The sequence below is a fragment of the Diplodia seriata genome, assembly GCF_021436955.1.
Source record: "Diplodia seriata strain FDS-637 chromosome Unknown scaffold_5, whole genome shotgun sequence".
Lineage (NCBI taxonomy): Eukaryota > Fungi > Ascomycota > Dothideomycetes > Botryosphaeriales > Botryosphaeriaceae > Diplodia > Diplodia seriata.
This window is the reverse complement of record NW_027117312.1, coordinates 2,306,039-2,319,318: the sequence shown is the minus strand read 5'-3', so window position 1 is coordinate 2,319,318 and position 13,280 is coordinate 2,306,039. Positions and strand designations below refer to the sequence as shown.

The window sequence follows — 13,280 nt, the reverse complement described above, 5'->3', positions numbered from 1 at the left end:
CTGCAGAAATTCTTATCGATACGGCGCAACCGCCTGACTCAGGCTTGTTCCGGTCATCGGAGTCTTGTGCGTCAGAACTCCTCGGCTTTCATCTGCCATTGACGCATCCCACTTTCTTTCTGCATCGTTGCTCTCATGGCCGTCGCTACACTCAACCCCGAGAACGATGTTGGGGAGACCATCCCTCCGCTCACTGCTCATGTGCGCCCTTTGTCCACGCGCGCCCCTCCGGCGCTACCACAGTAACGTCATTGCTAACCGCCGCAGGCCGTGAGCGTTTCATTGCCAACCTGGGACGCCAACGTTGGCTACGAGGAGGGCCGACCGGACGTGGTTGACAGGATGAAGACAGGATACCCGCGGTATGCTCTCTATGGGGCGTCAATGGCACTCTAGCTCACTGAAACTCGCAGTTTCTTTGTTCACAAATCAATTGCCCGCTTCGCTGAGGTCATTGCTGCTACCTACGGCCTTCAGACTGATAGTGCTATGCTCTTCCCTTCCCACGCAGTTGCCGCCCGTTGCGCCGATTTCTTCCATCAGCAGGCTCCCGAGCTTGCGCCCAGCCAAGTCCGCATCATCGACCTTGTGACCAGCCCAGAGCACACGCACCCTCAGGACCGTGTTTTGCCTCGGGTGTCCGCCGTACTTTTCCCAAAGGACAGATTCAAGATTGCGAAGACCTTCTGGCAACACTCAGGCGACGGTGTATCTAGCCGTAGGGCCGAATACTGTCACAAGGCGTTCGAGGATGGCTTGCTGGTAGAAAAGTCTCAGGCGGGGCAGCGCATGTGCAAGGGGCCCCGAAGGTACCAGAAGAAAGGTTCTGTGGATCTTTCTTCCCATCAAACTGCACCCGTGAGGGAGCCAGACGGCCAGGATCCTCTGCGCTTTGTGGAGGAAAGGTTTGGCAGGAACCTGGACGTCGGGTTCGCCGAAAATGCCAAACTCGCGATCCAAAGGCGCATCGCAGGATCATTGACGGCTAATGTAGAGCTGGAAGAAGCATTGAAGCTCGAGCGGGACCATGAGCGGACTCGTCCTGTGGCAGGCTTCTCAGAGGACGATGTGTACTTGTTTCCTTCCGGCATGAGCGCAATCTTCAATACCCACCGGACGATGATGGCGGCCCTAGGCCAGCGGAAGAGTGTCAGCTACGGATTCCCGTACATTGACACGCTCAAGATTCTCGAGAAATTCGGCCCTGGCGCTGTGTTCTACGGGTTTGGATCATCAGAGGAGCTGGACGAGTTTGAGAAACGCCTCGAGAGTGGCGAGAAGTTCCTCGCACTCTTCTGCGAGTTTCCAGGCAACCCGCTCCTCAGGGCGCCAGACCTAGAGCGAATCAGGGCGCTTGCGGATAAATTCGATTTCGGCGTTGTGGTGGACGAGACGATCGGGAACTTCCTGAACGTGCACGTCCTTCCCTTTGCGGACGTCGTTGTCAGCAGCCTTACCAAGATTTTCAGCGGCGACAGCAATGTCATGGGGGGCAGGTGAGTCTTGCTCGTTCCGGTATTTCGAGCGACAACTAAAAATAGGCGCAGTGCAGTCCTCAACCCGAAGGGACGGTACTACGACTTGATCAAGAAGACGTGGGCGGCCGAGTACGAGGATAACGTGTGGCCGGAGGATGCCATTTTCCTGGAACGCAACAGCCGCGACTTCGTCTCGCGCATTGAGCGGATCAATGTGAACGCGGAGGCCATTTGCGAAGTTCTCATGAAGCACCCGAAAGGTAGAGTTGCAGCGCCAAGAGCGATGGGAAAGCAATACTGACCAGGGGCAGTAAAACAAGTACACTATCCCAAGTACAGCCCAACGCGAGCGTTTTACGACCGCTGCAAAAGGCCCACCGGCGGTTATGGCGGTCTGCTGTCAGCCACCTTCTACTCAACGGAAGATGCCACCAAATTCTTCGACCATCTGGACACCGCAAAAGGGCCCAGTTTGGGCACGAACTTTACTCTCAGGTTGGTAGCCTTGATCGGCGTTCTCGAACGTAAGACGCGCAGGCTAACTTGCACAATGAACAGTTCACCGTACGTCCTCCTAGCTCATTTCACCGAGCTTGATTGGGTAAGTTGCTCTCCATTATGACGTGTGCCGGGAATAGCGAAACGCGTCGCACTAGGAAGCGAGATGGGCAGGCGCTCACTCGGAGTTGCAAGTTCTCGCGCAAGATGGAGCATTGGTCCGGTACCTTTTGTCCGGACGAACTTCTTCATTAGCGAGTAGAGCAAAGTGCCCGCTAGCCCTACCGCGCCACCCTGGTGGTTGCCGCATGGGGCGGGCGCCGGGTAACCTGCAGCGAGGCCCATCTCGCATCTAGCGTTGCAGTTGCAGAACATGAGCGTCCAACGTAATAGCAAGCTCAGCCTGGCTAACCGACGACACAGGCGGCCTCCTACGGCGTCGAGTCCAACCTGGTCCGGTTCAGCGTCGGGTTGGAGGACACCGCGCAGCTGGTGGAGGTGTTCAATCGGGCGCTCGCGGCTATGGAATGACGGGTTGACGATGGGCCTGGGCCGGCAGCGAGAGGAGGGATGCCGGTGGGGAATCGAATTGCCGACGGGCGTTCGGATTTTTTCTTGGGGGCGGATACGCGGTCTCGACAAGTGTGACACCAGAAAAGTAGCTCGATCTTCGAAAAGGATCAGAAAGAACGCCGTTGGCACCGGCAAATGCGGGCTACTGCCTGGGGCGCCCTGCCCGGTTTCTCCATCAATAATATGCGTGGGCTAACAGGCCAGCTGCCACCCGAGGCATGGCACAGTCACTGGGCGCGCCGACGAAGGCAACGCAGAGCCGATGACGGCCAGGCGGCCGCGGACAGCCGAGACGGCCAGCATGGAATGACCGCATCCACGGTGGGGCCAGAAAAGAAAGGCTCATGCATGGGGCGATGGACTGATCTCGCAGTGCGCGCTCTACAAAAGCAAGTGGCGGCGAAAAAAACGGCATCGCTTGCCCGAATGGAGCAAGACATAACCTAAAATGCGCGGACCCGCCGCCCTGGGGACTGCACGCACAAGGCGTCGCGCCTTTTTCTCACTTTTGATTTCCGCGCCTCTGCTCGGAGACATTATTGACACCAAGGCTTTGCGCGGCGCAGACATGCTGGAAAGTGAGGCACTCATCGTTATTATTTTTTTTTTCGCCCGTTTCTATTCGTCTGCCTCACCCCCATTTTTCGCGTGATGTTCGATGCCCGTCGGTGGTCCCTGACAGCCGGTCAGGGATGGGCTTGCTAGCAGCACCGCACGAGGAGCGAAACGGCAGGACAGGGTGCAGGCAGGGCCCGCGTATCTTGTTGGGCCTCCCGACGTTCCCCGATACTGCTCGGCAGGTTCCCTGACACACCATAGGGCGGCGCATGTGTGGAGAGGGGCTTGCACAACGCCCGGCCAGGGGGTTCGAGGGATGAATTGGCTTCTTCGCACAGAAGTCCTATTTCCGCGCGGGAAATGGCGCGCATCCGCAGGAGAGGGAAAAATAAAAAAGGGTCAGGGAACGCCAACAGGACGACTGAAGACAGGCGTGCGCCCGAACGGGCAAGGCCCAGAGCGAGGGCCAGGGCGACCGAGCGCGCATATCGGAAATCTGGAGATTCCGCCGTACCGCGCGACCGGCGGTCCAGTCATCTGGAGCTCAATGCTCGGCGTGATGATGCCGGTGCGATGATCACCATTGCTGCCTGGGGCACGACGGGCCCAGGCGAACTACCGCGTTTTGGAAGTAATCCGCGAGCCCTGGACTGGGGCACAGTTGCGAGCAATGCCTACATTGGGAGGGTGCTCGCTCCGCAACGCGAGGCCTCGACAGAGGCGAGCGGGGCGCGGGCACCGCGCATGTCTGCTCGTCGAGCGTTGTCGAGGACTGCTGATGTGTGCGGCACGGGCGACATGCTTCCTTGCGGCGAGCGCCCCGTGGGCGTGGTCGTGGGCTACAGCGGCACTCCAAAAATCGGCAAGGCGCGCGTTTGCGCAATGTCCATGTGCCAGCTGCCAGGTCCCCTGTCGCGCAACCCCGGTGCGCGATCCGACGATCTCGCCGAAAGCGACAACGAGGCAGCATGGACGCTGGACGACGTGACGACGACGACCACGGAGTTCCCGCTGGCAGCGCACCGCCCATCACATGCGCACCCACAACAAAAGGCCCTGTGGCCGTTTCAAATGCGAGCCACCCGTCCCGAAAGGAGGGCTGCTGAGGCTGATCGCTCGGCGTTCTCCAGCTGGGGAAGTGGCGCCTGCCAGCAAGCCGCACCCAGGGTGCGCAAGCAAAGGGAGACGTCGTTGTCCGCAATGCCTCGAAAGCGATAAGCCTGGGGGCTGGAAGCCGATCAGATGACTGCCGGCGCCGTGCTAAGACTTCGGGGCCGAGTTTTGGACAAGAGACGAAGCGTGGTTGTTGCCGTCCTGGCGCCTTTTCTCTGGCGTGTCGAAGCTCGTCCTTGGAAGGCAGGCGAAACGGAGATTTTGGACGCCGAGCGGTTTGTTGATATGGCGATCATCGACATCCGCCCTTGCGTGCATCCTCTGGCGCGGGCGCGGGGATGCGTGGAGATCATCCAGCACTTCATAACGCCTCCCCTGCCCGGCAGCGGCCGCCGTGCCGCGCGTGTGAAAGGTCGAAATTAAGGAGAGCTAGGCCGCCGGATGGCTCTCGATTGCGGCGCGCGGGCCCTTGTATGGCGCCTACAAGGTGTTGAAATTGGAAGCGGCCTTCGGCTTCGAGGACGCCGAAGGCCGAGAGACGCTATGCCTCAGCAGTAGTGTACTGTACAGAGGTTCAAAAATCAACCGGACCGACCTGTTCTCAGAGTCGTCAGTGGCGGTCACTTGTCTTCAGCCGCGCGCTAGAGCAAGCATATACAGCAGAGCGCTGTGGCTCCACCTCCCGCTCGCGTTAGCGCAAGACAGCTAAAGACGGCAGCTTCGGCGAGTCCTGGAGATCCCGTCACCCCTTGAACGCGGACGGAGGGCCGGGCGCCCGTCCACCGTCGTCAGCGCGGCCGAACGGGGAGAGCGCATACGCCGTGCTCTGGACGCGAGGTTGGAAAGCGTCTTCGCTGCTGCTGCTGCTGCTGCTGATGCCGCCGCTGCTGCTGCTGCTACTACTTCCAACACACCTGGAGATTGGGCTCTGATATAGCGTGCCAGAGTAGCGGGAGGAGCACCGGCGGCGACAGCCCCCAACCCTGCGACGGCAGCCATGGCGCCGGCAACTCCCAGCACAGGGTCTCGTCGTCGCGGGCAGCAAAGCAGCACTGCGCGACGCGGCCGGCTCCAACCAACATGATCGACAGGCTCGCTCCCGCATCCCATTGGTGCAATATTGGCTGGCAGCGCTCAGGCCTGGCCATGTGGTTGGGGCTCTCTGCTCGGTGGACGGGCGGAAGGGCGGGTCGGGGTCATCTGCTGGGCGGGCGGTGCGCTGCTGGAGATGGGCGGAGAGGCTAGGCCGGCGCGCGCATGGCCGCGCTGCTCATCGGCGCTTCTGCGCGCGCTGCCGCAGCCGGCGGAGGTGTTGCTGGGTGCCACCGGCATCATGCGACTGGCACCCGTTACCCCAGTGGACGTCAGGAAGTGGGGAAGCGTGAAGATCGCTTGGCTGGTGGCCCGCCGTTTGGCAGTGACAAGCAGGCAGCGGCGGCGAGTGTCGATCCGAGCGCCCGGTCTGGCACCGATTTGGACCGGCAGGCTGGGCGCAATGCGAAAGCGAGGGCATGGCAGATGCGCAGGGCTAAGCCGCATGGTGCAGGGTGCCCGTGGGCGGTGGGTCGTAGGCAGCTAGGCAGCAATGGCTCGTGCCAAGAGCCCGCAGCTAAGCAACACTGCGCGCTGTCCTTACCTCGCTGCTATCATGTTGGCTGTTGCTAAAGAAAGACGCCGGCCGTGGCGCAGTGGCCGCTCGGCGGGGCTGTCGAGATCGATCACTGCCCACACGCCCTTCACCTGGCCACCGCCGCGGCCAGCCTGCGGCGACGAGCCCTCGAGGCCCGCCGCGCCGGCCGGCGGGAGCTCGCAGGCGCACTCGCCCTATTTTGGGCCGGCAGCGAAACACCCGCTGAAACGACCCGTCTGCGTGCCTCTCCAGAAAATGCGGCCGCCTCGAGCGCCACCAACACGCGTGACTGGGCCCAAGCCCCTGGCCCAATGGCGGTAAACCCAGGGCTCGCCAGAACAGCGCTCCCGGAGCCAGTGTCACCGCAGCTACACGCCTGACAAAGCACGCGCTCTGCAGGCAAGCGTACCATGCGCCGCCCGCCCAGCCCAAAGCTTGTACCAATCTCCCGTCCCATCGTTGACAGACGTGCAGGTGCCAGGCACGCAGGTGGCATCATATCCTATGCCCACACTAAATCGTGGCCCGCACGGGTTTTCCCCCCAAGCGTGCTGACAGGGGGGCGAATCCTTCACGCGCACGGAGCCAACCAGGCGAGTGTTGGTTCTTCCACCATGTTGTAGACATCTATATGATGTACCCTCGCCCCCCGGACAGGGCGCAGGCAGCTGCTGTCCGAGAGTGAACGTTTTTAGCTGTTCTCCCAGCCCACGAGCTTCCGTCGCCCAACTACTTCATGATATAAGACATCATATCTTGCCGAATAAAGCCCAAGGTAAGAGCGTTGCGGCGTGGCAGTCCCCATCACCTCGCTGCCGTACTGAACATGGCTGCCCCCAGATCCTCCCCTCGACCAGATCCCGAGACCGCATCAGATCCACGCCCCTCCCGAGACTCCTTCGCGCCTCATAGCCCATCCTTCCCCGCAGCGAGCCCGCTGCGTGGCCCATCTTATTCGCAACACCTCCTGGACCCTGCCTTCGACGGCGCCGCTCAGGATCTCGACCTCCTTGGTCCATCATCGTCCCTGGATTTTAACTACGACCTGGACCCCAACCAAGCCGACCAATCGTGCCACCGTCCTCCGAGCCACGGTGAACAAGACATGAGGTAACCCGGACTCCAACCACCTCGGACGCCACCAAGAAGCAACCATCACTCATCAGCTTTGCAGCTCTCTCGGCTTCATGATGCCCTCACAGTACGGCTCTTTCCCTCCTCCGGGGCCCAGCTACGATCCTTATGGTGAGTTGTTCCACCTCCGGAGCCGCGCAGAGCCACGACCATCCCAGAGGCGAGGGAGAGGCGAGAGAAAAGCGGGCCACTTGCTCGGCGACGCCGGGGAATGCTGAAGTGTTGACCTGGCAATGGAGCAGTGGACCAGAAAAAGACGGGATAGTCCTGGCTCATCGGCGCACTCTCGGGGCTTTTTGCAAGGACAGAGCGGGGGCTGATAGTGATGACTAGGTTACGCGCCGGACCAGACGCAGCAATCATCGCCGCAGCACCAGGCCTACACGCAGAGCAGCGGCGCTCCCTCTCCGTACATGCAGTCGTATCCCTCCACGGTGCTCAGGAGCAGCCCCGGTGCCGACTACCCCTCCAGACACGGCTCGATAGCAAGCTCGACATCCGGAGGCTACGTGCCAGTTTCCAGCGACGGATCCATGCCGGGTGCGAACGCACAGGCGTCGCCGTACCCACCCATCCACCCGAACATCTCTGCGCCCTACGGGGCCAACTACTCGACGTAAGATCTCTGCCATGTACACGAGCGCAGCGCGTCAGCCCTAACAAAAGACAGCCAGCCAGCCCAATACGGGGCCAACGCAGGATACGGGGTTCCATACGGACAGACGCCAGCAGCAGCACCGCCGATGTACGCAGGCGCCGGCGCACAGTACCAAGCACCGTACCCCGCCGGCAGCGCAACAGACCCGTCAGCACAGCTCGGAGCCGACCGAGGGGTGCGCGTGCTCAACTCCAGGCCGAAGCCGCAGTGCTGGGAGCACGGGTGCAACGGACGCCAGTTCTCGACCTTCAGCAACCTGCTGCGGCATCAGCGCGAGAAGTCGGGCACGGCGGCCAAGTCATACTGCCCGCGGTGCGGCGCAGAGTTCACGCGGACAACGGCACGCAACGGGCACATGGCGCATGACAAGTGCAAGCCACGCAAGACGTCGGACGCATCATGAAGACGGGCCCAGAGGGAAAAGCAGTGACGTGCGTTGCCGGCCTCTTCGGACAGCGCACGGGGCAAACCACGTATGACATGCATGATCTTCTTCTTTTTGCGGCCAGCGTCGCATCAGCTGGCTCTCAGCCGCTCGCTTGGCCGCGGGGAGCCTGGCCTTGGACAGTGTTTCTCTTTATTTTCCTCATTCCGAGATGGCGGATCTCGAAGCAGCATGGCGCGGTGTTTTGGAGGGCATTTTGGGTTTGTTTGAGCATTTTACCACGGCGTTGGACGCGGGGCTAGGGGGCCGGGCGGGCAGGCAGCTCCCACACCGGCAAGCAGGTCCGAGGGGGACGGCATCCTTCGTTATTCGGCGCAGCAGAGGCAGCAGCAGCAGCGGGCCTCCCAAAGATACCAACTCCGTTACCTCGTTTCTCAGCACACAATTACATACCACCACCTACTATCGAATGCAGCATCATCATCATCATCAGCACCATCAGCATCATAATCATCATCGTCATCCTGCTCGCACAGGGGTGCCGGAAGCGGGCAAGCTTGCGATGTCATCATCTGCTTTGGTAGGTGCTGCTCGCTGCGCCGTGACCGCGACGGCTCCTTCACTTGCCGGTTGCATCGGTCCCGAGGCAGATCCTCGCGTAGCAGGGCAGCCAGGTACATTATTTTTGGCAGCGAGGGCACGTTAGCGCAGGCGTCAAAACAGAGTGCTGACTGTGCCGGCGTGCTGGCCATTTGGCGCAGCTGCGGGCTGACATGGGCGGCCGCAAGTGGCATGACCTGGGCCCCCGGCTCGGCGACGCGAATGGTACGAGAGGAGGGTCTGGATATTGGTCTCATCTGGCAATGTTGGTTGTCTCGCCTCGAGCCGCCATTAGCGGCCAGTCCGGCGGTCTGGACGGGCGCAATGATCTGCCACGAGTGATCGAGTCTCTCAGCCGCAGGCCGGCCGGGCGGCGCGCCCAACGGTTGGCCCGGAGCAGAGGGCGCAATCGCCAGGCGGCTTACCCGGCGAACAACCTTTGCTCGTTGTGGCTGCCGCGCCCTCAGCCCTGGCACTGCACGTTGGCGCAAGGTACCCAAGGCATCAGTCAGCTGCTCGTGCATCGTGCATCCGGGGCTGGGGTAGCGCGATCGTCACGAGCGGTATTGCGAGGCCCTAAGGATGCCCCGCCGGCTTCCAGAAAGACCCGGCTGTGGGGATGGGAACAGGCAGCCTTAGGCAGCAGTTAGGCGGTGTGGGCGTGCATGTAGGCGGGGCACCGACGGACAGAGCCCCGACCTGTCACACGTGTGGCTGCCGCTGCTGCAGACTGCGGCCCTATGCTGCTCTGCCCGACGCTGCGCGGTAGTTGCCAGCGAGCTAGTCTCATCACCGCCCCCCCAAATCGCTAGCTATGCGACTCTGCGGCGCAGGTCCGACGCCAGGCTTCGAGGCCGTCTCCGCGGCCTGCCGGCCCCAACTGGCTCCACCCGACTCCAACGCACGGGACGGCGCCGTGCCCGTCTTCTGCGAACCGCAACCGCGCGCGACGCCTTCACGTGGCCAGCAACCGCGTTGCTTTGGCCGAAGCACGTCAATGCCAATGCCAATGCCAGTGCCTGTGCCTGTGCCCGCCCCTGTGCCTACCGCGAGGTCCAGCGCCGACCTAGGGGGTACCTAGCTCGTTTGCCGGCGTGGAAGAATGCCCCTCCGGCCGCGACCCCAGACCGCCCACGTTCTGGGAAGGAGCTGCCGGGGCCGGGAGGAGTCATCGACCAGCCGTGAGCCTTCGCTTCGACACCTGCACCAACAGGACCTCTCTCCATCAACACCACTGCCACCCTTCACCACCGCGCTCGTATTGCACCATGCCCAGCATGTCGCTCTGCTAGCTTGGCCACCCTACCTGCCAGCCTACGGCTTGACCCGCCCCTCCAGCAACGCATATTGCCCCCTGTTGAATTAGCCAAGATGTTACCATTATCATCGACCTCATACCGAATACGGCCTTCATTATCTACCTACAAGAGCTTATCGGGGAGCTTCTATCGTTTGCCCTGAATTGCCGTTGCCCGCGAGCCGCAGAGCCCGCCGCCCAAACGTCAACACACCGAAGCAGAGACGTTAGGTGCTTGCTTGACCAGGCGCCACGGAAGCCTGACCCTTGTGCTTCCACCATGGCCTCCATATTCACTTTTGATCCAGACCCGCCGCGGGTTGCCTCGCCGTGGTCAACCCCGCGCTCGTTGACGCCGCGCGAGCCGTCTGGACCCGGCCTGTCAAACCGTCCGCCCGGCGCATCCTTCGCCACGGGTGGCGGTCTTGAGCCTAGGGCTGTGCTTGAAACAGACCGAGCTGTTACCAAGTTGGATGCAGAGCCCCAGGAGGGCCCTACTGAGTACAAACTGCACCTCCTACTGCGCCCACGGCGATCCTTCACCACGTCGACGACTGCTCGTCACGTGGCGGGGTCGCATCGTTCGAGTCTCGGAGTTCCAACACCTCGCAGTGTCTCCGAGACGGCTGTATCGCGCACTCCCGCCAGCACTCCCCCGAAAGCCACGTCCAGCCAATCACGCCAGCATCGTCTGGAACAGCTGACCACGCAGCTGCTGTGGCGGCTGCAGCAATCGTCACCATACCATTCAACGTCAGCCAATGAGCTTGTCGTTCCGCAGTTGCCTGAAGCAGCCGAGCAGCTCAGGGCGCCGCCCTCTCTTGCAAGGTTGCTGCCAGGCTTGGAAGAAAGCAAAGGTGCATTGTACGAGATCGGCGTTGCAGACGATGGCACCTTTGTGGGGCTCGCCGAGGATGAGATGGAGGAGAGTTTGACCAATCTACGCGCCATGGCAGCCAGCCTCGGTTGTACCGTCAAGGTCCTGCGCATGATCCCCGTAGGCGAGTGCGCTTGGACTGACGAGATCGACGAGACGGCGCACAGCGGCAAGCTTTGGGTTGCAGAGGCTTTTGTCAAGCCCGAGGTCAACGGCCCGCAGGATCCGGGCCTTTCTGCACAGCACCATCATGTCGCGCAGCCGCTTTCGCAGATCACCCTCGATGACAGCACATCTGCGTCCGAACAGCTCCGTGTGTCCCTGACCGGAGCAACCATGTCTGGAAAGTCCAGTCTGCTCGGAAGCTTGTCCACCGCTACTTTGGACAATGGACGGGGCAAATCTCGACTCAGCTTACTGAAACACAGACATGAAATTGCATCTGGCATGACCAGTTCGGTCACTCAGGAGCTCATCGGCTACGCCGAATCGTCCCACGAGTCTGGACATGTGAATGTGATCAACTATGCTTCGGGCAACGTGGATTCCTGGAACGACGTCCATGCGGCTTGCCAGTCTGGTCGTCTGGTATTTCTTTCTGATTCTGCTGGCCACCCGCGTTACAGGCGGACCACTGTCCGCGGTCTGATGGGCTGGGCGCCACACTGGACGTTGCTGTGCGTACCAGCAGACAATGACGAGGATACTTCCGGCAGAGTTGGTAGTACTCCGTCGTCTGGTGAGGTTCTAGGCGCCGCTGCTGCTGACGTCGACCTCTCGGAGGCGCATCTAGAACTCTGTCTCAAGCTGGAACTGCCATTGATTGTTGTGGTTACCAAACTGGACCTAGCCTCGAAGAACGGGATAAAGAAGACTTTGTCCAAACTGCTTACATTCTTGAAAAAGGCTGGGAGGAAACCAATAATTATACCTGACTCATCCACAACAGTGACGGAGGATGATCTCGCTGTCATACCGCTTTCAGACCTCGAGCTCGTGCGAGCGAAGGCCACGGACGAGCTATTGCACGACCCGCTCCTCGTCCCGATCGTGTTGACTAGCGCTCTGAGCGGAAGGGGCATTCGCAAGCTGCATGCCATTCTGCACGAAATCTCTATTCCGCCGGCGGCGACGCCAACTCAAGGTGGAGATGCTACGCAACCTGGCTCTCTTCCAAGTTCCAAGAGCAACACTCCCATCTCTACACTTTACCACGTTGAAGATGTTTGGAAGCTCAACTCCAATGAGGACACTACGCCTGAGAACCCCGAGATCTCTATCGTGAGCGGCCATCTCGATTATGGTACCCTCCACCTTGGTGATGAACTTCTGCTCGGACCGTACCCGGTCGGCAACATCGCAGCAACCGCACTAGCCGCCGAAGACGGTAGTGACAGCAGCGGTTCTCCCGTCGCTCCTTTAAGGCCAGGCGCCGCCGGCGCCGCTCCAACAAGCCGCTCTTTTCCTGGTGCTCTGTACAAGAACTTCACGCTTCCATATCACCGAGCATCCTCACGCACGCCTAAGCAGCACGAATGGCGCCGCGTCCGCATCACAAGCATGCGAAATCTGCGCCTGCCCGTCCGAACCCTGTTCCCAGGGCAGGTCGGCTCCCTTGGCGTCCTTCCGCTTGACAACAATAACAACACGAAGCTAACGTCCAACGTCGCCTCGGCAGCAGTCCTGTCTTCATCGACATCTTCTTCCAGAGGTGTAGCAGCTGCCGCCGCGCTACAAGGTCGCATTCGCAAGGGCATGGTACTCGTCCGCCCGATCGGCGGCAACGACACCCCGCCGCAATCCTGCCGCGCTTTTGTCGCCCGTTTCGTTGGAGAGGGCGTGCGCAACTTGATCGTGGGCAGCCTAGCGGTCACGTACATCGCCAGCGTCAGAGCAAGCGCAAAGATCATAGCCATCGCGATTGACGACGGTGCGGGGAAGCAGAAAGCGCACAAAAAAAGCGCCGAGTCGAAGATGAAAAATGACGATGATGACACATTCGGCTTCGCATTCGACGAGAGCGAAGAGGGGGAGGATAATGAAGAAGTGAGTAGTGGCGAAGCGGACGACTTTGGCAAGAACGACGGCGGAGATGACGAGGAGAACACACTCGTGACTTTCCAGTTCGTGGCGACTCGCGAGTTCATCAGGGTGGGTACGCAGGTGTTGGTTATGGAGGGTGGCAGAAGGCAGAGGGAGGTGGCGGACAGGTCCGAGAGGAGTGTGGTCGGCCTGGAGGGCTTCGCCGGAAAGGTGGTCGAATGGTTTGGATGAAAGGGTGGAGAAGTACGACTCTCATTTTTTTTGGTTTTTTGGGAGACAAGCATCAAGGGAGGAGATTTGTTACTGTTCACTTTGACTTTCATTCTTTTGATCGGCATCGTGCGCTTATTATCTGTGGCATTTGGCTTTCACTCGCTTTCGCTATTCCTGGAATAGAATTGGAGTATCGCATTGCTTGTATACCGTCAAGCGACAG

At 60.7% G+C, this 13,280-nt stretch overlaps 3 protein-coding genes across 3 annotated transcripts; all 3 read left to right on the top strand.

The window, feature by feature from the left end:
* Nucleotides 1-135: 135 nt before the first annotated feature.
* STR2_2 (Cystathionine gamma-synthase) lies at nt 136-1,779 on the top strand (the record flags this gene model as incomplete). The annotated part of the gene is made up of 4 exons (XM_066777137.1): nt 136-201; nt 268-362; nt 414-1,496; nt 1,548-1,779. 4 exons carry the CDS (start codon nt 136-138, stop codon nt 1,777-1,779), a joined length of 1,476 nt encoding a protein of 491 aa, XP_066632979.1.
* A 249-nt stretch (nt 1,780-2,028) lies between these two features.
* Nucleotides 2,029-2,507, top strand: STR2_1 (Cystathionine gamma-synthase; the record flags this gene model as incomplete). Its single annotated transcript, XM_066777136.1, has 2 exons — nt 2,029-2,079; nt 2,400-2,507. 2 exons carry the CDS (start codon nt 2,029-2,031, stop codon nt 2,505-2,507), a joined length of 159 nt encoding a protein of 52 aa, XP_066632978.1.
* Nucleotides 2,508-10,685: 8,178 nt separating this feature from the next.
* SLS55_005691 (uncharacterized protein) lies at nt 10,686-13,075 on the top strand (the record flags this gene model as incomplete). The annotated part of the gene is made up of 2 exons (XM_066777135.1): nt 10,686-10,693; nt 10,753-13,075. 2 exons carry the CDS (start codon nt 10,686-10,688, stop codon nt 13,073-13,075), a joined length of 2,331 nt encoding a protein of 776 aa, XP_066632977.1.
* Nucleotides 13,076-13,280: the final 205 nt, after the last annotated feature.